At 34.1% G+C, this 23,605-nt stretch overlaps 1 protein-coding gene across 34 annotated transcripts in view; it reads right to left on the bottom strand.

Moving 5' to 3' along the window:
- AFDN (afadin, adherens junction formation factor) overlaps nucleotides 1-23,605 on the bottom strand; it is a 184,250-nt gene that overhangs the window by 16,207 nt on the left and 144,438 nt on the right. For 13 of the 34 annotated variants that reach the window (XR_008916722.1, XM_056819025.1, XM_056819026.1 and 10 more), the window contains 8 exons: nucleotides 16,775-16,840; nucleotides 16,527-16,600; nucleotides 16,026-16,144; nucleotides 10,482-10,676; nucleotides 9,668-9,759; nucleotides 9,202-9,387; nucleotides 6,257-7,285; nucleotides 3,948-3,983 (listed from right to left, as the gene is read on the bottom strand). Coding sequence is in view for 33 of the 34 variants with exons in the window: in XM_056819025.1 (XP_056675003.1) it covers nucleotides 3,948-3,983; nucleotides 6,257-7,285; nucleotides 9,202-9,387; nucleotides 9,668-9,759; nucleotides 10,482-10,676; nucleotides 16,026-16,144; nucleotides 16,527-16,600; nucleotides 16,775-16,840 (1,797 nt within the window). In the remaining variant the exon portion in view is untranslated. The remainder of the gene's footprint in view (nucleotides 1-3,947; nucleotides 3,984-6,256; nucleotides 7,286-9,201; nucleotides 9,388-9,667; nucleotides 9,760-10,481; nucleotides 10,677-16,025; nucleotides 16,145-16,526; nucleotides 16,601-16,774; nucleotides 16,841-23,605) is intronic. The other 21 variants (XM_056819036.1, XM_056819038.1, XM_056819037.1 and 18 more) reach the window with 4 other exon arrangements.

Genomic DNA, 23,605 nt, shown 5'->3' with positions numbered 1-23,605 from the left:
TGCCTGGAAAATGAGCTCTAAGTCAAAGCAATATAAAAAGTATAGAGCAATTCACGATCATTTGGTTACCAAAAAATGCTACTAACAACCATCAAACTATGTTGCACAATCATCACTTATCAAAGAGTCCTATTCAAATATCATGCCTTTGTAAAATAAATGTAGAGGTATTAATTCAAATTTCCTTTAAACCTTCAGGTTTTCCTGCAAAACAAATAAATTACAAAATGTTTGTTGCTGTTCAGTCATTTCAAACGTCTGACTCTTCATGACTCCATTTGGGGTTTTCTTGGCAAAGATATGGCAGTAAATTACCCTTTCCTTCTCCAGCTCATTTTACAGACGAAGAAACAGAGGCAAAAAGAGTTAAGTGACTTGCCCAGGACCACACAGCTAATTAAGTGTTTGAGGCCAGATTTAAACATAAGATGAATCTTCTTGATTATAAACCATGTTCTCTCCATTGTGCCACTTAGAAGCTCCTGTAAGACTAGCTTTTAAGTTTTATGAGTTAAGAAAGCCAGCATTTCTGTAAAAGTGTATTTTCACTAACTAAAAATAATATTCAAAAAATAGCTACTATTAAAGGGGATAGTAGAGTATGTCAATTATTGAAAATAAATTAAAATTAAACTTTAAAAGACTGTTAATCAATTCTATTCTAATCTCATCAAACTGCTTTGAGATGAAAATAATCTGTCAATATGACAGTAGGAATCACCCAAACAAACCTGCACAAGAACAAAGAATCCCCTCGGTTGGTCTCCTGGTTTTATCCCTTGCTCAGATCACTCCAGAGGATCAGCATTCATTGAATGCCTCCTCTGGAACAGTGGCAGCACTAGGTGCCTGCTGCCCAGGCTAATTCTTTGAGGAGTTTTACATTCAATAAAGTATGCAAGGACATAAGTCAGGCACTTAACAATCTAGCAAACCCTTAGGAAATGCCTTTTCTTGGCATTTTCAAGTCTTTCATGACCTTACTCTTCCCAACCTTCCATTCTCCTTTCCTAGGTGTCTTTCTTCTCCATGTCCTCTACCAGCTGGGGGCATGGCTTCTGCTGTTTCCCTTCTGTCTCCTGGCTGTATTTTCATTGGCTGTTTGCCATACTTATAGTTCTCTCTCTCCTCAGCACTGCCTTCTGGTTTCATTTAAATTTTTGATATAAAATCTTATATACACCTTTCTAAGTCCTTCTTAATTCTACTGCCTTCTTGCTATAACGATATCCAGTTTGTAGGCAGTTGTTTCCATGTTGTCTCTCACATTAGAATGTAAGGTCATTTAAGGCAGGGATTATTTTTGTCTTTGCTTATGCCCCAAGTACTAATTGTGCCTGGCACATGGAAAGGATTTAAAAAATCCTTGCTGACTTAATTTTTACTGAGAAACAAAGCTATGGAATTCTTGGTATATATGGTGATACAAGATAAACCATAATAATTCAATAAAATAAGATTACATTCTTAGATTTTTAAAGCTTTTTTTTTTAATTGGCTAATTCCTTTAAAAAGTTCAGTTACTACTAATAATAATGAAATCTTTAAAAACTGCACACTAGAAAAAAAATGGGTCCAGCTATTTAACTTTTATTTTGAAAGTAGTAAGAAAGTTAATATTTTTAATTGTGATACAACTAGAAAGAAACAAAAATGAGAAAATTTCTTGTTAGTTCCATATGAAATTAAGCTATTCCAAAGCGAACCTCAAACAAACTAGATATATGACCTTTAATTGGCAAGCTACTTATTGGAAAAATTTATCAAAAACACTTAAAAAAATCATGATTTTATCCCAAGAGGGAAAAGTCTCTAATTTGGAAATGGGGCTATGGTCCCTATTTAAAAAGTAGACAGGCAAGTAGCTTAGTTGATAGGATACTGGGGCTGGAGTCAGGAAAACCTGAGTTCAAATAGATCCTAAGACATTACTAGCTTTGTGATCCAAGGCAAGTTACTTAACTGCTGACTTCTTTAGTTTCCTCATCTGTAAAATGGGGATAATAGCACCTACCTCCCAGGATTGTTGTGAGGATCAATAGAGATAATATTTGTAACTCGCTTTGCAAATCTTTAAAGCACCATATAAATGTTCAGTATTATTTTTATAATTATGTTAAATTCATGAATGCAAATTTCATAGCAGAAGGGAAATTATCTTCCTGGAATCTAGAAAAAGAGAGTCCAGAGAAAAACTTGCTAATAGTTATCTAGTACAACACAAAGGGAAAAGGTGATTTCTCTATTTGCTGGATACCAAAAAGAAACAGCCAGTAGTGGTTAAAATAATTCAGGTTGTTCTGAAATACCAGGGTATGAATGATAGATACATTCCACTTGATAACTCTTTCTTTTTGCTTTGATTACATGACAACTGAACAGTTTTCTGGTGGCTAATTTAACTGTCAGGCAGCGTATGAGGAAAGCCTGGACAGCATACATTTTCTAATATTCTTTGCACTGAGTAGGCATATACTCCATTCTATATTAAATACAGTAATGATTTCTAAATCAGTTTAATTTTGTTAGTGTTAAATTAAATAAACACTTTTAAAAACTTATCCTTTGTTCTAGGAAGCAAGGATAAGATGAAACTTTAAAAGTGCCTATCCTTAAAGAGCTCACATTTCAAGGGAAGATAATAGCATGTACATAGGTATGGATATACAAGCTATTTTTAAAGCAATATTGGTGAGAGAAGACCACTGACAAAGAATGAATGGGGGAGGATCCTTTGTGTAAAAGTGGCTTCTGATTTGTACTTTGAGGGAAGCTACAGATTCTCAAAGACTTATATGAGTAGGAAGAAGATTCTAGGGACAATGGACAGCTTTTATTAGGGCAACCTTCCAGTTGGCTGTTTACCATAACATTAATAGCACTTGAATAAGCTGATAAAATTGTGTTGCTGAATTTACAAAGCGAAGAAGCAAATCCTAGATTCATGGTAACCCATGTCACCAAGAACAGATATCCATTGAAATTTCGTATTGCCAACTGATCATACAATGATTGTTACAGATCATCAAAATTGTGGCAGATATAAAAATCAAATGAGAGATATACAAATAAATGATGATCTGATTATGGCTTTACTTTACCAATAATTATATAAAAATAATTTCAAATGAATAAAAAGATAGCTAAATTCTCAAATCCTAAAGAACTAGATAGTTTAGGTAGTAAAATGTCTACCTATATGCAAATCCAAAGATCAACCAAGTTTCTCCAATGTTACATATAAAAATTATTCAGCATGACTGGAACATCAGAATGGATTGGGGAAGGGGGAAAATCAATGAAGCACATTTTACTAAATTGGCATTTATGTTAAAATGAATTAAGTCACAAGACACCACTGAAAGAAAAAAAACAACAACCAAAAATGCATTATATTAAGGCCACAATTCTCCCATTGATGAATTAAAAGTATCTTAATGGACAAATTTGGTTGGATTGTATTTCAGTTTCCTATAAAAACTCAAGCAAGTTTCCTTTTAAAATGTTTACTTTTCCCCATTTAAAATCTATTTCTAATGTTATCAGAGGGAAAAAAAAGACCAATTTTCCATACTAAAAAATTTCTCCCAAGTGTCAATATTTTCTAAAACAACTCTAATGGTAGATGATTTAGAAGAGCATTATATACAGCAAAAATTCAAATAAAAATCAAACACATACCATAAGAATGAAGCTGAAAACAATTCAATTCCATAAACAAAACATAATATTTTAAACAAAGCAAAGAGCAGCTAAATCTAAGGACATTTACAATGCATGCTTCTAATTGATTTATTGATCTATATCCTGATCTAGGATACTCCCTAAAGAGATTAAAAACAAAACACCCAATACACGTTGAATCTACTAAAAAACATAAGACTACCATAACTAAAGAAAATCAAGACAGGAAAAAAAGTACTGAAGGGAAAGAAACAGGAACATACCAAATCTAGAACAGAGATTGCTGGCATAGCAGTCTGCTGCAGGTAATAGAAAAGGGAAAAAAAAGAAAGATGAAGTGTGAAAAAAAAAAGTTACGTTTAGATTCCTACTGTACCCAAAGGCATTTCTGTTGACTTCCTACTTCATCCATTTTTGAAGGATATCAGAGAAAAAAAGTAAAAATCATGTTGACTAATTTACAACACAATGAGGACAATGGCAGCAGACCAAGTAGCATACATTTCAGAAATTTGAGAGCAGCAGCCCAGATAAAGTTTTTACTAGAGGCCAAGTGATTCAATCTTATTAGGAATAATGTAAATGCTAGGCAAATTAAATAAATACTTAAAAAATTATTATTGAAAAGCTTTCTACACATAAAAAATTTAGAGATGGCATGAAATACCCAGTGCTTTCCAGTTAACTTCTGCTGAACCAACAATAATGAAGAGGTAGCCCTTCTAGAAATGAGTAACTGCAAGTAAAATTACATACATGCATCTGAAAACTTTGATTATTTATAATAAGAAATGTAAAAATTAGGAAATTTTTCAAACTATAAGTAACAGATTCATGAACAGAGATAAAAATATTGACAGAACAGTAAAAAGAAGATTTACACTCATCAAATTTATCTAGTTATCAATCTAATGTCAAGAATCTAGATACCAATTAAGTCGCAGGGGCAATGTCTACCATCAGGAAAAAAATAAGCACACACACCTGGAATACATTTAGGAAATTAAATGTCAGAAATGCATCATTAATAACAGAATTTGCTTTAAAAGAAAAAAATTGTTAAAAGAACTCTTATGGTACATATTTATTAAACCGTCTTAATGAAAAACAAAGTTCATGGCAACAAATAGGTCCCATATTTAAGAATCCTATAAACACCTATAACTTTTAGGAGACATGTAGATGGAAATTTGAATTCTGGTTTAATGGATAAAATATATTCCATGTGAAAAGCAAACAAATAAACAGTACAAAGTCAAATCTCATGCACATATACATACATGTATGTACATATCTACAAATGCAAGTCCAACTGAACCACAATTCATAAATTGTGTGTGTGTATATATACACATATTACACACACACACACACACACACACACACACACACACACACACACACAGCGTAAACTATCCTCTCACTAGACTGGGCCCAGTATAGCAACCCAATTAGATGACCTAGAGTTATAATCAAAAGAAATGTGAGAAATGTAGTTGTCTTATCTCACAATATCATAATACAAATGAAATAATGTTGAATAAAAATACTCAGCATTCTCTCCTAAGTTGCCATGATGACTGATACCAAAGTAGTCCAGAAAATAAACTAGCAGAACTTTTTGTACCTCACTGAAGAAACCTAGTTCCTAGAATTTAGCTGACTTTTGGCATTTTTTAACCATCTGAAAAATGTTTGCATTATTTTTTATTAAGAATAAGTGGTTTTTGTTCTAATATTTTAGGAATGTATTAACAGGACTAGTGATTTGGGGGGGGGGGAGAGGGTACCCCCACAAGTGGCAAAATGTTAAATTGGCCTTTTATTTATACCACAAATAAAATCTGGTTAATGATTTAAAGAAAATTTTCTGTTAAATATCAAGTTAAAGATTTATAAAATTTTAAACATCACTATTCTATTCTAAACATGACTATTTGTATTTGGAAACAACTCCTATGGTTCCCGCCAATTCCTGTGACTTTCTAGACCATAAATATTTCCTAGAGACTACTACACTCTCCCAGAAATAGATTCCCCTCCCTCATTTAGAAGGTAAACTCACTGAGGGCAGCTCATTGTCTCCCTTTTGTGCTTCCATTCGCAGTGCTCATCTCCAAAAAAGGGCTTAATAAAAGCTTTTACATTCTTTCATTTGTCCAACGCCACTAAAAGTCTGTCAAGAATACCTTTATTTTGGGGGGGGGGGAGTGGGGGGGCCTTACTCTACAGGAGGGTATAAAAAGAATAATTCACAAACTTATGGATAAAAACATCTAATTTGCAGATATCAACACCTAATATTTGCTACGTATTGTCTCCCTGGGAGAAAAAAATACATTTCAAATTAATTTCAATGGGATAGTCACTATAAACCCTGTTCATCTCTATTTCATAGCACCGATTCAATTAAATTAACGGTTCATTCTAATAAGCATTAATTGAACCGGTATTAATTAGGTCAGTTTTTTCCTACTGATTTCTGTATTGTGTTCATGAATTTATACACAGCCATTAAATGTAAATAGAGATTAAGTAGATAAGTATAGAGAGATAGATCCCAGATACGCACACCCAAAGGATTTTTCCCCTTTACCCTGGTTCTTCTTTCGGCTTCTAGACGCTGCATAATTAGCATGGTGTCTACATCATCATCTTCCTCATCTTCATCATCTTCATCCTTCTGCTTTGACTCCTGGAGTCTCTTCTGGAACTGCCACTCTAACATGAGTTTGCGCAAACGGTCATTTTCTTCTGCTGTACGATCTGGTTTATTCTGAAGATCCTGAATCTCTTTGCTTAGCATATCTACAATGTGCATTTGCTGCTGCTTCTCGAGCTTTTCCTTGGCATCTCGTTTCCATGGGTCAGGGGACAAGCTATCACTAGAAGAAAGCTCTTCTTTGCTGATTGTGATATACTGCAGATCTCTTCTCTCAATTGTCCGTGGCTGCTGCTGGGGCTGCAGCTCCCGGATGACTGTTTCTTGGGGTCTCTGTAATGTAGATGGCTTTTCAGGCTTTATCTGCTGTACAGGTACAGGAGGAAGTTGGGTGGGGTTCAAGGGCTGAGTGCGCATTTGCCCCAGCTTTCTCTCCTGCTCTCGTCGCTTCCTCTCTCTCTCTTCCTCTAACCTAGCCTTTTCCTTTTCATACCATCGCTGGTGCTCCTCTCTCTTTTTACGTTCTGCAGCTGCTGCTGGAGCAGACTGAGCTCCTACCTGGTGCAGTGGAGGAGGGGGAGGTAGAGGTAAGTCCATCGGAACCCCATCAAAGTCAGCTGAATAGTGCACAGGGGGAGGGGGTGGTGGAGGAGGAAGGTCTGTCCGAATGGGCTGGGAAATAGCCACTGGGGTTGGCTGAAGAGCTGTTGGCGTTTTCCAGCGGCCTGGACCACTTTTGGTTAATGTAGAACCTGGGGTAACAGATTTAGAAGAATGGTTCAGGAATTCTTGGCTGGATGTGCTAGATTCCACAGAAGAGCTCTGATTTATCCACATGTCACTGTCAGACTTTCGATCTATATAGTCTGCATCTTTGCGATGACACTCTGGCTGGTAAACGTGATCATCTCTCAATTCTTCTTGGGAACGAGTAACACGCTGGAAAAACGAATAGTTGTATTTAATGCACTTTTTTAATTAAAGCCTCATCTACATGAAAATTTTCCAAATGGTCTTAAAAATTAGTTGTCAAAATAAAAGGTTCTAAATGTGAATTCTAATTTTACTACTGTTTGCTATAAGGATTATGAATATACTTCATTAATGCCTCAAATCAATTTGAAAATGAATGCTGAAGCTTTCTCATGTTTTTAGGAAAAACTGTAAAAATGTTTACATATATAAAACAATCATTATTTAATAGATCAATACATTTTTAAAGTTCTCTGTAACTAAATCTGTAAGTAAGCTTTGAAAAGTTTGCCTTTAATCACTTTTAAGCCTGTTTCAGAAAACAAAAACAAAAAATCCATGACCTTCTAAATCTCATGAGCCATAAAAATTATGGCTGGAGAGCAAGGACCCATGTAGACCTCTTTGGGATCACACCACTTTGGAAGTACCAAAACCTTGTAGACCCTCAGAACTAGCTCTGAAAACAAAAGCATGAGAAATCCTTAAGTTTAGTACCTTTCCATACATAGGTGAGCAGAGCCCAGCTGAATATAAAGTTGAAATGCAAGAAAAATAGGCTAGGAAAATGAACCAAAAAAATAAAAAAAATTAAGACTTGGCCATAAAAAGTGTCTGTGGTGGCAGGGAAAGCCAAGACACAAACTTGGGGAAGACAACAATACGAATACATATAATCCTGGAAGTTAAAAGGAGATAAGCCTGGTAACAGGAAAAAAAATTGAGAAAAGAAATAAGTGATACAAGTAATTACAGAACAATGGGCTGAAAATCCAAAAAAATTAAATTTATTAAAGATAAACCTAACTTAGGTTTTTAAAAAATCTTCTTAATTATAACATGAAAAAATCATATCCAGATAACAATTTGCCTGAAAAGAGTTTTTAGTGGCAGTTAATTCTCAGTGTGGTACTTCAGCCAAGAAAGGTAACGTGATCTTAGGCTGTATTAAGAGAGAGGTAAAGTTTAAAAAAATGACAGACTATATTAAAGTTCTTTGATGAATGAATCTTTACTCACTGTTTTATAATTTGAGACTTTTTTGGGATAGGACTAGGCTCACTGGTTATTACCTCTATCAGTTTCTCATTTCATTTCATTCTTTTGTCTTAGAGCAGCATTCCTTAAACTATATCATACTGTGGAATCCAAATGTTCAATAGAACATGAATAGGAGTTCTGTAAGGCAATTTTAAACCTGGTGATATTTTCACTTCTCAAATTGGTATTAATATGTAAGTAAAGTATGCTTTGTGCTAAGCAAAAAGGTTGACTTTACTACAGTTTAGTAAAATAAAGTTTGGCTTGGCAGACTTGATAAATGAGTTCCTTAGTTTTGCTGAACTGATTGGTATTTTCTTCATTTATGTTCTATTTTTTTGTTACAAGGGATGACTTGATGAATTGAGGAAAGATATATTTAGAAATGTGCATGTAAAAACATAAGAGCAATAAAAGTATTTTTTAAAGAACTATATAGAAATTGGAATCAAGAGATATGAAAGTTGAAAAAACTACCTCTGGCATTCACAAGAAACACAACCAGCAGTCACTAACATCTCTGAGCTACTTCATTTCTAAATGGGAACTAGTAGTACATATAATATCCAATACAAGATTGTGGAAATATCAGGTGAGATAAGTTCAAAATGGTTTTCAAACCTGATTGGCTTCTTACATGACATACAGTAGTTAGCAATACTATATAAATATTGGCTATTATTTCTATTTTTCTAGTTAGCTTTTTAAAATCTCCCCAATCTATTTTATCCCTAAGATCATGCTCCATATGTAAACAAATAACATACAGGTTTTGCCAACCTATTTGAAGTCCTAAAATGCTTTATACTAAAATAAGCTTTAGAAGCTTTTTCATTTCCAACCTGAATTATAGCACCAGAATGATGATTATCTGTCTGTATCTGTTGTTTCTCATCATAATTGGTCCACTGATTCTGAACAGGAACCATACGATCCTGGGATTTAGAAGCTGGGAATGTAAAGTACTCTCTGGTATATGTTTGAGTTGGGATAGGATAAGCTTCAGGTCTTGGTGTTGGTGTTTGTTCCTATAAAAGGCACAGAACATAAAAGAAAAGTAAACAATGGTTCTGAAAATATCTTAAAACAATAAAACTATCTTGATGTTATAGCACAGAATCCTAAAACTTTAAAACTAAAGATTAAAATGCTCAAAAATCGAGGACTAGTTACCCAATTGTAAAAAAATAAGATGTAAACAATGATATTTAATATTAAACTATGATTTTAAAAAACTATTTGACAACTGACAATTAGTATACATAATGTTTAAGAATAAGAAAAATTGTTTAACTTCTTCCTTCTGACCTCTGTACAGAGATTTCCAGTAGAAACAGATGTTATTTTAGCTGATGTTCCAGTGGCATATGTATTTTTCCCTCCAGGACTAGGAGGCTGATCTGTTGAGGGCAATTAAAAAAATCTCAATATATCCATACATTTAAATTTTAATTAACAATATGCAAACCAATTTTAACAGTGGCATCTTACAAAACTCTAAAAATATGCCATGACATCATTAGGAAGAGACATACAGGCAGATAATCTTGGGAAATAAGACAACACATAATTTTCAATGCTAATATAAGACCACATTCCCCAGAGGAAATTGTATTTGCTGAGCATGTACCTTGTCCATAGCACTGATATTGGTGCCATAAAGCATTTCACAATACAGTCTGTACAAACAACATAAATTTTTAGAATGGTCCTCAAAGGTTATTCCGAACTATGATTCCTTTAGGCTTTTTCCACACAGAGGATTATCTCTGTAGGCAAATAAGAAGTTTACATAGCTTTGATACACTTTTGGCAAATTTTTCATTGTACAGTTATACACATAGTATTTCTCACTTAACTGCTATGATTTATTGCTTTTTAGTTTTATTTTAAATAAGTTTTTATTGATATTTCCTGCTTCTTATATCACCATAGTTATGTCAAGTATGCCTCTGCCACCTTCTTCCAAAGAGCTACCTAATATGACAATATCAAATTTATCATAAATTAATACACTTTAAAACATTACTCTAAATTGTATATAAATGTATATATGCATATAAATGTATAAAAACAAGCCACTGAATCCTTAGGAAATTAAAAAAAAATTAATTTGCCTTACTTGCTACATTAGGGCTAGACCGGTGATCAGCTCTGTTCTTCATTAATCTATCATCTCCTGGAAGCTTCTTTGGTTCACTATACTCTGTCCAAGGCAGCTGAGGACTCTCTGGTGACCCATTCTGTGCTGAATTATTATACAGCTCAAAACCTTCACTCTTTGGTCTGGGTTTACCTGAGCCTCGTCGATCTGAAACTGTCAGAAAAAGGGGGATTTAAAATAGCTGTCTTTCCTTGTAACTGATTCTTTTTTGCTTTAGAGTTCCCTTAAAAATGTTTTACATAGTATATTTTTTCTGTTACTGTATAAAATGTTCTAGATTAGCTCTGTTCATTCTGCAACAGTTCATATAAGTCTTTCCAGGTTTTTCTGAAATCCCCTTGCTCTTCATTTCTTATTGCAGTACAGTATTCCATTACAATAAAAAAACCACCACTTGTGGCATTTCCCAACTGATAGGCATCCCTTCAATTCTCCCAAATAACTGTTAACTGTTATAAATATTTGTATACATATAAGACTTTCTTGCTTTCATCTCTTTGGGATACATAGTAATGGTATTGCTAGATCAAAGAGTATATATAATTTTATAGCCCTTTGAACATAGTTCCTATTCTCCAGAATGGTTGGATGAGTTTACAACTCTGCCAAAAGTGTATTTGAATCCCGATTTTCCCACATTCCCTCCAACATTGATCATTTTCCTTTTCTGTCATATTAGACTCCATTCACTAGGCCAAGTTGCCTCTCAGGCTTTTCATAGAACATACAAAATCTGTCAATAACCTAGCCTGAAAAAAGCTGTTTAAAATGCTGGCATCACTGGAAACAAAGTCAATTTTCCACATAATCAAATGGAACATAAGGCACAAATATTTAACACAAAACTTTTGGAAAATACATTTTGAAATATTCAGAAAAAAAAATTAAAAAAAAAAAAGGTCTCCCATGACCTCCCCATAACCACATACTCTCAAAAAGAAGTCTTCAAAGGAATAGACAAAAATCTTTCTACCCCTAATTCACCCAAGATGTAGAATGTTCTGGAATTGAGAGAGAGAATTCACAAGAGCAACATTTTAAGGTGTTCAAATCTTTTCCTCTTACTGAACCTCATGCTATCATTTTATAAAGCTGTAGAGATGAGCAAGTTGTAATTCTGACATGGCAACTAAGAGGCCCAAGGCTGAGAGTACTAAAGCCCCAAGGGAAGCATAGGTCCACATACAGGGCTGCCCTCAAACTGGAAGAGTAAAATGGAATCAGTCGTGTGACTTAGAATTGTTCATGCATATCACTACTTGGGAATCCTTTCATCATAAAGAGTTTTTGTGGCAGAGGAAATAGAAGCTTGTCTTCTATCCAATATTCCTATAGGAAGAGATTCTATTACCACATGTTGACAAATTCATCAGATGGCAAAAACAACACCACTAAACGTTGTTTGGGATATTGTCTTGATGTTTTATTCCAAGGCTGGCACAGAAATAGAGAACCAGATTCTACAGGACCAAACCTGAGTGTATACGCTAAGAGTCCTAGGCTCTGAATTACATGTTGGAGCTTATCTGAGAACAACACGATGAATATCCTAGTGTGGCATGCCATGTGTTGGCAGTGTCCCTGTTTAGGCGCCATGTGGAAGGCAGTGCATGCCATGTGTGAGAGGCATGGTGATAAGTGACTGGATCTGAGGGCCATTGTAGCCATGGAGAAAGAGAGAGTCAGCCTGTTAGAGAGACTAGCATCTAGAGAGAAAGAATGAGATAAGAGACAGGAAAGACTAATAAGCCCAGCATGCCTGAGAAGGACCGAGCTAAAGAATCTCAGCACTATGACTGGGGGCTATGATCTTCATTTCTTATGACAAAGAGAAAGACTTAGAGAGGGTAAGATAGTAAGCATTACAACATTCTTGGGGGCAGGGTGTGGGGTTAATTTCCCATAGGATGATGATTATGAAAATGACTTCACACACAAACATTACCAGGTTTGCTATTACAGATGTAAGCAAGTTGAGAAGCAGTGATGCTAATCTGTTCTTGGGGGAAAAGGCAGGTTTGGTACTTTCAATCATGATGTTACAAGAACTTCTTTGCCCTTCAAAGTGAGGAGGGAGATTGGGGCCTTGCCAGCAATCTCAGCAAGCATGTCTGCTTTCCTCAGTGGGCCTCTCATCATTGTACTGTAACGATTGATTTTAAAAGTTTTCTTTTTGATCAGGTTCCCTCAATGGAATATAAGCTCCTTAAGGGCAGGGTTTTTTTTGTTATTGTTGTTTCTGTATTCCTCGTACCTGAAATACAGTAGATGCCTGAATGAGAGTAAAAATTTGAACATTTAATATCCTATCACTTCTCCAGAATTCTGGAACCTTCCTGCTTCTGCCTTACAGGATCTCCTGCTCCTGCTTATTTCCTTATAACAGCAGGTAACAAAGAGCCAGAGGTGGGTCTTAAGATCACAAAAATTAGGAACAGGGTATTCCTTTGATAACTTATCAAAAAAGAAAATTATGTCTGGCATGACACGTTCTCAATGTACCCATAAAAACTATTAATGATCTATTAACATATTAACTATTAATCCTTATTGCCTTCTTCCTCAAACACTCACATAATATCACCTTCAAAGTAGGTGATCTATATCTATTTTACTCAATTTTCTTGTTTATGGACTCTACTCTCTTCCCTTTTGTAGACTTTGGATATTTGCATGTCTCCAGTAATATGGTACCACTTCCAATTTACACAATTTCGCAAACATTACTGTTAGCAATTCAGGCCATGTCTGTAAGTTCTTTTAACTACCTGAAATGAATTTATTTCAGCTTGGTGACTTAAAATAATTAGATTCTCTTTCATTTATTTACTTGTTTGGGGATTCAACTGCAACTGGAGAGTTTTGCTACTCTTTCCCATACAAAAGACATTCCACTATACCACTGGATCTTAATCTATCATTGTAGTATGATCCCTTTTGGCAGACAGGGTTAAGACTATGAACCACTTCTAAGAAAAATAATAAAATTTCCCCACACACACACACACATAATTCATGGACTCTGAAATCTAAACCAGGTTAAGAACTTCTATACAGAAAACAGAAGAGAAAAAGGAGATGAAAATTTTTGCTTTTTCTATTAATATCATACCATACATTATCAAGCACCTGGCCTATCCCTTCTTTTATTTGATCCCAATTTACCTTTTCAAAATGCCAAAAACAATTTCTTGTCCTTAGTAGTTTGTTAGCCTCAGTAAAGCATGAACTTAAGCCTGCTTTTGTTCTTGGTTATGAGACCCCTTCACCATCCTCATTCAGATAGTCTTAAACACATTAAGATTTTAGGTGAAAGTTTCCTTATTTCCTCTTTAGCTGACTTCCCTAGGAGAATATTGAGCAAGAAGGATATGGCACTAGCAATAATTGTTTGATGGCACTGGGAAGGTGCAGTCAAGTGGTGTAAGAGTCTTAGGGAACTGGAACCTTCTCTTCCTTCTCCAACTTCCTTTTTGGCAGGAGTTCTCAGGGTCCTTTAAGTGGAAAGGCAAAGCTTTAAAGTTTCTTCTGTTCCCAGGCAGAAAAAGACCCACTCAGGTGGGAAATGGTGTTAGGTCTTCATTCATGAGCTTCGTCTTACTGCTTTCTTGGGTCCCTAAACTACCAAGACTCTAACTCAGCTCTGTTAGTTGGGGACATTCCCTCTACCCCCAATATGCATCAAATCATTGTATGGCAAAAAAAAACCTATCCTAGTCTATCTTCTCTCACTTTCTTCCCCACCTCCAATTGCCCAATCTACTCCTTGATTTATTATTCCACTTTACTCCCCATAGTACTGGGGAAAGAAACCCCCAGCAATCAGCAAAAATCATGACTCTCCCTTGTCATCAACATTATGTCTGCAGCAGTAGTTCTTTTTGTTATTTCCTTTATTTTCTGAAAAAAATTTCGCCAACTGAGAAAGAATTTTATTTTATTGGAATGAGACAGCCATAAGACATCGAAGAGTTCTCCAATTAGAGTCAATGTATACATTAACTTTAATTTTGTCATATTAATTATAATGTAATGAAAATGAGGGTTTAGGGAACAAAATCTATGGGAAGATTATTATGTTAGCCCCTGCTAAAAGATTGTGTACTGTCTATAATGATTTATATTATAATCAATCCACAGCTTCTCAATTTGAGTGATTCTCATCGATTGACTTCTAAAAGCCTCTCTAAATGATTCAACAAAAACAAATGGTTCAGCTTCCCACAATGGGTTTCTTCCAAGTGATGCACTAAGAGTGCTCTAGCTATTAATTCTCCTTCCTACATGAAGAATTCTGTCCTATATGCCCTACATATGTCACTAGATTTCTCTGGGCCCATTTTCTCATTTGTAAATGATGTAATTAGACTAATGACTAATGCTTACATTTTAAATTCTAGTGGTTTTTTTTAACCTATTGAACTATCTGTGGTTTCATACATTTCCTGGATGATATCTTTTAGACTACTTTTAGTATACAAGTTACTATGTAAACTGATTCTTCAGATGAAGCAAGGAAGAACAAGGAAAAAAAAATTGATCACACACATACACATATATGAATGAAAAGGCATATCCACCGTGATTCTTTGCAGAGGTAAGGGACTATGGAAGCAGAACACTAAATATATCATTAGATTATTCTGATACATTGGTTAATTTTGCTGAATTATTTTTCCCCTTCTTTTTTAGTCTTGTTATAGAGGCTAAGAGGGGGTAAGTAGAAAGATATTTTAGGAAATGTAGGGCTAAAAAAATTTTCTTGATCACTAAAATTGCTCTACAAAGAGATGTAGTCCACTTTCCTCCTCCTATGTAATTTTAGACCCAATTCATCATTCACTTATAGTGTCTGTGCAACATGTTTGTGTGTGTATAAACAAACAGAAATTTCTGGCTCTATAAATTGTCCTCTAACTGCAGATTGTAATATGTATAATAGGTATTCTTCATTTACTTGTTTATCCTGTGTAGTCTATTAACCCAAACTCTTGAACAGTGATGGATTTCAAAGAGACTTTATATAGGATTTTAAAGCTTAATGACATCTACATAGTATTATCTGAAACAGGAGAAAGAGGCCCTCACCATCTAAACATTCTTCATTCCATTTGGATTCTATGATGGACATCCTCTATCTGGGAATTATTGCTTATAATAAAGGGCATGGTCAAAAGAACAAGCGAGTGTGGCATCATACTCGAGTAAGGATCAGTAAAGTCTGGGGAAGAGATGGTACTTGAGTAGATATTTAAGGATGGGCAGGATGGATCTCAACTGGCATAGGGAAATGAAACATTCCAAGAATAAATATATAAGAAAAGATATAGAGAGGCAGAAAGTGCAGGGCATGCATGAGGGACAGCAAATAATACCATGTGACAAAAGACGATATAGGAGGCAATCAGATACAAATCCAATTTTTTTTAACCATGTGTACTTAATCTAAGAAAAAAGACTTACAATAAAAGACACATTCTATTTTCCATGACTAATTCTCACCTCTTTGCATCATGGGAGAAGGCTGGTTGAGCAGAGTAGCCAGGCCGTGGTAAATTGCTCCTTGTTTTGCAACTTCTAATGTTACCACAGAACCCGTTCTTGTCATGAGCTCTGCTGCCCTGCATAAGAACATTGGAAATGGAAGAACACTGAAGACTGTGTCAGAGCTGTGATATCACAAGAATGTACTCCAAGACTAACAGAAGTATTAAACAGGTACATCTTCTACTTTTCCCAAGTGACTCTTTGTCCATCAATAATAGATGCCTGCTCATTCTTTCTTAGAAAGTGAATTATGGCAGAACAAGTGGGTCATTTACTATCATTAGAAATGTGTTTACAATTTAAGAGACTGTGTCAACTTTGAAAATTAATTTATTTTTAAAAATTTCTATTATATTGGCAATATTAAATTGAGGATACAGAATACTATAGAGTGCTGCCAAAGTTATTGACAAATTCTACTTATTAACTTTTATTCTAACAAAGAAAAATAAATACCTTTCTTGGGACAGTCCTACCAAACTCCGTCCATCCACACTAAGCAGCTGATCACCTGCAGCCAGACGACCATCCTATTAATAAATTATAGAAAAGTCAGGGAGAAGAAGAAAGGAGAGTCTTTATATTTAATGTTTTAACCAACTATTAAAATGGAAACTACATTTGATTAATAGTTACAATTAACTTTTTTAATCAGTAAAACTTTTGACATCCTAGCAATTTTCTAACTAAAAAGTTTTACTAACCACATCTGCAGCACCTCCTTTTACAACAGACTTCACATAAATTCCAAGTTTATCTTGGCCTGCACCCTATGGAAAGAGAAAACATACACCATGTTTAAAACTTTACTTTTAGAAGTAGATTTGGTATACTTAAAATCAAAAGTTTCTAAATGTAAAAAAATTAAAAATTGCATTTAAATAGCATTAAACTACTCACTACGGTAAACCAAAAAAGTAGTAGATAAGAAAAGTTCCTAAATTCCAAAACGCAGTGACAACATCTTAAATATAGGTCTATTAGTAATAATCGAAAAAAATGTTAATGCTCTGAAATGTTTAATAGTGGAGAAAAAATAAGTTCTGGAAAGCAATGATCTGTCTTTGGATACCAACACTACCCCTTATTAGATTTATGACCTCTAAGAACTTCATCTTCCTCACCAGTAAAATATAAATAACTGATAGTTCTACAATACAAAATGAACAAAATGCTTTGTGAACTGTAGAATACTAAAAAAAATGAAAGCTTGGGGAGATAGTTAGAAACAACTATATATTTTAATTATTTAACCCAAAAATATTTTAATTTCGCTTCTTTTATTACTATTACTTAGGTGCATCTTAATCTTTTACACTTGCTAATATCCTTCTTTCTCCTAAAAAATACCTTCTATTCATGTGTATATTTTCTGTATACTTATACAAGCTAATACAATGTTTCTACCAATCAAAAATAAGCAAATTGAAAAGAAGTACTATTTTTTTTATCTTTGTATCATTAGGACCTAAAAAAGCAGCTGATATTTAGTAAGAAAATGATTACAATTCCCCCCAAAATGAACAAGTCATCTAGTCTAGTATATAGATGCAAATATTCAGAGATAAAAACCTAAGCCAGCTCATAAGGATGGGGAAAAGAGACTTATAGTTTCAGCGTGAGCATTTATTTATTTATTAGTAAATCAGAAATCAGAAGAAAGTTACAAATCAGGATTTGATTTATATGCTTGCTCTGTTGACTGTTCAAAATAAAAACGAGAGAAATATCTTAATATTGCAGATTAAACTTAATGTATGTTCTGTGTAAATCTGTTCACTAGTTGTTAAATATTTGCCAGAACAAATCTGCTATGATTCTGTTCTCCTGAATACAAACAAGGAAATATAGGGAATGTGGGTGCTATATGGTATTCTGATAAATATTACTTTTATAATGTGTCAAAAACATTAATTTTATGTTACTTATTAAAGCCATTTATGTAGTAATCCAGCTTGTTTTCTTATATCTATTTATTCAGTACTATGTAGTTAAGAGGAAAAATAAAGGCCAGCAGACAGTTATGTAGGTAGTAAGTCACCCACATGAAAACATATATCTTTTTAAAGCCAGTGACTTCACCTCACTGAATCAGTTTTTTCATTTGCAAAATAAGAATACTGGAACAGGTAGCCTCTTAAGATCCTTTCTAGTTTCATATATCTGGTTCTATGATCTTATGATAAAACGAAGTGCTGTTAAATTTTTTTTTGCTGTTGTTCATTCATTTCTATCATATTCAGCCCTTTGTGACCCTTTTTGTTATTTTCTTGGCAAAGACACTGGAGTAGTTTGCCATTTCCTTCTCTAGTTCATTTTAAGGTTGAAGAAAGAGACTTACCCAGGATCACAAAGCTAGTAAGTGTGTGAATTTGAACTCAGGGATTCATGACTACAGGCTTCACAACTCTTATCTATTGTGCCACTGAGCTGCCACCAATGACTATGTTACAGTCACAAATTAAAAAAAAAAAAGAAGTTGCTTAAAAATGAATATGGAACAGGTGACTATGGCCAAAACACATCTCTTAATCTCAGTTTCCTTATTTTGAAAATGGAGATGATATCTGTAGTGACTGTCATGCAGATTTTGCAAATATGAAAAATCTTATGCAAATTTCAACTATTACCATCACATATTCTAAATTTTATCTTTTTTTTATTCCTCTAAATTAACAACTACAATCCAAAGGACTATTTATAATTATTATCTGGCATTCTTACAACTTATTTTCCCTTTCTCCCTTTAGAATTAAATTCAAATCACTAATTAAACATAAAACTATTATTCTAAAATAGTAATACTTAGTTTACACAGTAAGAGTTTTATAATTATGACTTTATAAGGAACATTCATCAACAACCACTTTCCTTTTGTATATAAGACGGAATGCTAAGTGCAAAAGATACAAAAAAATTAAATAATGCTGGGGTATGCATGGGTGAAGGGTGAGATAGGGCCCCACCTGTGAGGATAATGTCCAAGGTTATAATGCTAAGAGACTAGAAGAATGATGAGGTCTTTTAAGAGAAACAGACAAATTTGAAAAAGAAGTAGGTGAGAGGTGGAATAAAGAGGAATTCAAATTTGGATATACTGAGCTTGAAAAGATAAAACAACTGGTGATGTAGGACTAAAGATCCAAGAACACACAGTCAGGATGGGAACTGAGATACCTACACAGAGATAATAATAGGATGCTATGGAGTGAACAATGGAGACTGGGGGGGAGAGAGGAGAGTGTTCATTTAAGTTGGAGAAAAACCAAGAAAGTATATGTCATGAAAATTCAGAAAGAAAGCATCTGGGAAGAAAGGGAGCTCAATAATGTAATGTAGCAGAGAGGTCAAGAACAAAAAAGTCTGAAGAGAAATCCTTATATTGGTACAGTTTAGGCCTTCTTCTTTTGACCAATAAAAGGGCTAGTTAAGATCTTTCTGTGCATTCATTTTCTTACATTAATGCATAATAAAATAAAAAGGTATGATGCAGTAATATTTTTGATGATAAAGTTGAATGAGGGCAGTTAAATTTAATTATAGCCTTTAAAAAATAGCCTCACAATAAAAATATTGAAGTTGAAGAGTTTAAAATGTTACAAAGAATTATCAATTATAAACTGATGATTGTTTTCTATTTATAGCCCAAGAGGAATTGGGTTTAAAACCTCAACACAAGGAACTTAGGTTATCAGGAATAATGTTCCTGAATAATGAAGTTTAGGAAGAATAAAGCAATTTCTGAAATTTTGTTCCTTTGAAATATTTTTAAACATGTACTCCTATCTAAATTTATCAAAGTGATAAATTAACAAAAAGGCCAGGCATTAAAAGTTTCTCTAAATCTTTCTAGTCCTTTGATTTCCCCCTACTCATAGGGACCTCCCCCTTCCTTCTGATAAGGGAAGGTGGAAAGTAGATATTCGGGAACACTATTTACAGAGGGAAATCAGTAAATTTCCTTCATCATTTTCCTCCCAAATGCCTTACTGAACATCATCTTCAGAAACACATCATTCTACAAGATGAAATAAATGGATATTTCCCTGGATCTTCATTCCAAATGACCTCCCCAACCCCACTTTAGTTTTTTCTTTGGTTTTTAATTAAAATTTTTTCAATTACATGTAGAAACAATTTTTGACAATTTCTGATATTTTGTGAATGAGATTCACTACTTCCCCAAGGTGATAAATAGTCTTATATATGTTATACCAATGTTTTAATGTAATATATATTTCCCATATTCCTCATGTCATGACTGACACATATCACATATGCAACAAAAAGCTCAGGAAGGAAATAAAGTGAAGGATGGTGTTCTTTGGATTTGCAATCAGGTTCCAATATTTCCTTCTTTGGCTGAGGATAACATTTTTATCATGAGTCCCTTGGGGTTCTCTTGAAGCCTTGTTTGTTGATAATAGTTTAGTCCTACACAGTTGATCATTGTATAATATTTCTGTTACTGTATACACTGTTCTGCTGCTTCTGCATCAGTTCGTGTAAGTCTTTCCAAGATTTATCTGAACTCATTTCTATTTTTAGCTTCTTATTATATATTGTTTTCATCTATTAGTCTGTCAGCTCCTTAAGGGAAGGGATTGTCTTATACTTTTCTTCCTATCTCCAGTGCTGAGCACAATATCTGACACATAACTATTTAATTTTTTTTAATTCTTACCTTCTGTCTTTTTATACATGTATGTGTATATAAAAAATAAAATTGATACTACACATAATCAATGCTATTCTAAGGCAGACGAGCACTAAATTCCAGGCAAGCAGGATTAAGTGACTTGCCCAAGGTTATACAACTGGGAAGTGTCTGGGCCACATCTGAACCTTCCTGTTTCCATCCAATGGCGCGCCCCCCACCCCCCCCCCACCCCCGTATCCCAATGTTTGTTTATTGACTGTTAGACACCTTAATATAAAGAAAGTTTCCACACCAGTATGGAAGGATGGGAAGAAGGAAGGGGCAGGGAAGTTAAGAAACTCGGTAAAGGCTTTCAGTTTGTTTCTAGTAGTGCTTTCTATTCATTAAAAAGAACTTCCTTTCATTTTCTTTTCCTCAACTTTAGTACAATTCCTATATAGATCAAAAACTGTGAAAAGAAAATATTAATATTATGTAAAAGAACTTTCATATTAACAACAATAACTCATTTCACCTCAGTTACAAACGATCACATCTATATCATATATGGCACCAACAATCTACAAATACACTCATATGCATGGATTATGGCACATAAATACCCAACAAATATTTGTCAAGAAAATAAACAGTGAGAGGGCAGCTGGGTAGCTCAGTGGATTGAGAACCAGGCCTAGAGACGGGAGGTCTTAGATTCAAATCCGGCCTCAGCCACTTCCTAGCTGTGTGACCCTGGGCAAGTCACTTGACCCCCATTGCCTAGCCCTTGCCACTCTTTTGCCTTGGAGCCAATACACAGTATTGTATTTAAAAAAAAAGAAAAAAGAAAATAAACAGTGAATCCTGCTCTTCTAGTATAACTTAGGCACATTACAATAATTTGAAAGGCTATACTTCAAAATTCTTCCCAGAAAATTGTTAATAAAAACATAAAAAATAAATTCATTGAATTGAAGATAAAGAGGAATATTCCAGAACAAATCTTTCTATATTTGCATAATAAATCATGCTAAAACTGAAAAGGCCGTCTTATGGATTAATTATGCCAAATGATGTTTTTTGCAAATAAGAGGTCATTTATTCAGAATTCATCAGCTAAGAACTGGCAAGTGATACATTTATTAAAATAAAAATAGAATATTAAATTATTTTCAGTAATTGTAAATGTATAAGTTTCATTTATGCTCCTGAAATTTAATTATTATAAGATTCTGCTCACAAAATTATCAATGATTTACATTTATATTACTGAAAGTTGAATTTACAAGTGCCACTGAATTAACCTTCAAACAACTATAGTAATTACTCAGCAAGTAAATCTAGTCCTCAGACATCTCTGTAGTGTTTAAAGAAACAGAAAAAATTTCTTTCCTTTTCCCTGAGAGCTACAATGGCACTTCATATTTTATGTATGTCTCATGCTCTATTATACTTTACTGTATATTTAGAGAACCTCAGAATTGGAAAAGACTTCTATCATACATATTACTGACAAAATAGTAAACTGACATGGACGTTTATGATATTCTTGTTTTCTTAGTTTTCCTTCCTTTTCTCCACTCATACAAGACCTCTAAATTAAAATTTCATTGGAGGGTAAATGGATAGGTAGGAATCTGCAGTGATGCAAAGTAACACACTGATGAGATCACAGACCCACTGAAGCAATAAAAGCATTTAACTTAATAACTGGTTGCTTACAAAGGAATAAGTAATTAGAGTGAATTAAGCCTTAACCTCTCAACTGATTTCAGAGGTTAGAGACAACTACAAAGGACAATTTCAAAATTTTCATTATATGTACTTTGGGATTTAGACAAGATCTCAGGATAAAATCTGTATTAAATTATAAATGTAAACTGGTAATTTCACAGAACTAAGCAACTGCATCACTTAGTTTGTAAAATATATAAAAGTTTTTTAAAAGTCAGAAATCTGGCCAAGATAGCAGTTTTTGACAAAGCACTTTTACAATCATGTGTTAAAGTCACAAAAATTATGATTTTTATGTTGTATTAAACAAAATCTGTATAAGGTATTTTACTATATTTTAAAACTGCATTAAACTATTAAATTGTTTAAAATGCATTTCACTTTTCTACCCTTTTTCTCTTGACTGATTTGAAAACCATAAATTCTGACTACCAATTATGGCCACTACTCATAAGTACTTCCTTATTTTGCTAGATCCATGTTGACTTGGTGCAGGTAGCATCCACACCTTCTCACCATATATACTTTGTGTCCATATGAATGCATAAATCCTATAGCCTATATGCCAGACTTCTCTTAACATTTCATGGATAATGGTAGACTGTCCACTAGTCACTCTCTATTATACAACTGGTTTCTTGTTCTTATCATACTACCTCTTAATAATAGCATTTATGAAATATCTTGCAAGCATCACTGGCAATGTATTCACATCTACAAAGCATATTTTCCATAGTTTTTTGAGTCATGGACAATTTTGATAATTAGTTATGTTCTTCAAAGTTCTTTTCAGTTTTCCCTAATGGTACTTGCTGGCAATCAGCATCATGCCTTAGGAGTTTAACACATGCCTTGGGCAGAATTCCCAAGGAACTCAAATCTGAAAGATACTATCTATCCCACAGCCTCATGGGCCACTGAGGTACTTTTACTGCCAAGGGACAATGATATGATGAGAAGGATTTGGGCCTCCCATAAATGGTTTAAGTAATAAAAAAGGTTGTTGGTACACAGATTTCCAGCACATCAGCAAAAAATGGGAATTTGGTGCTGTTCACTCACTGTTAAGTGTGGAACTACTAGTGAACTCTAAATGAGGCAGTATGGTACAGTGGATAGAGAGGTGCCCTTGGAAATCAAGTCAAGAAGACTTCACACTTTG

This window comes from Monodelphis domestica, chromosome 2 (assembly GCF_027887165.1).
Source record: "Monodelphis domestica isolate mMonDom1 chromosome 2, mMonDom1.pri, whole genome shotgun sequence".
In the NCBI taxonomy this organism is placed as follows: Eukaryota; Metazoa; Chordata; class Mammalia; order Didelphimorphia; family Didelphidae; genus Monodelphis; species Monodelphis domestica.
The sequence above is the reverse complement of the archived record's forward strand: the minus strand, read 5'-3'. Positions and strand labels throughout refer to the sequence as shown.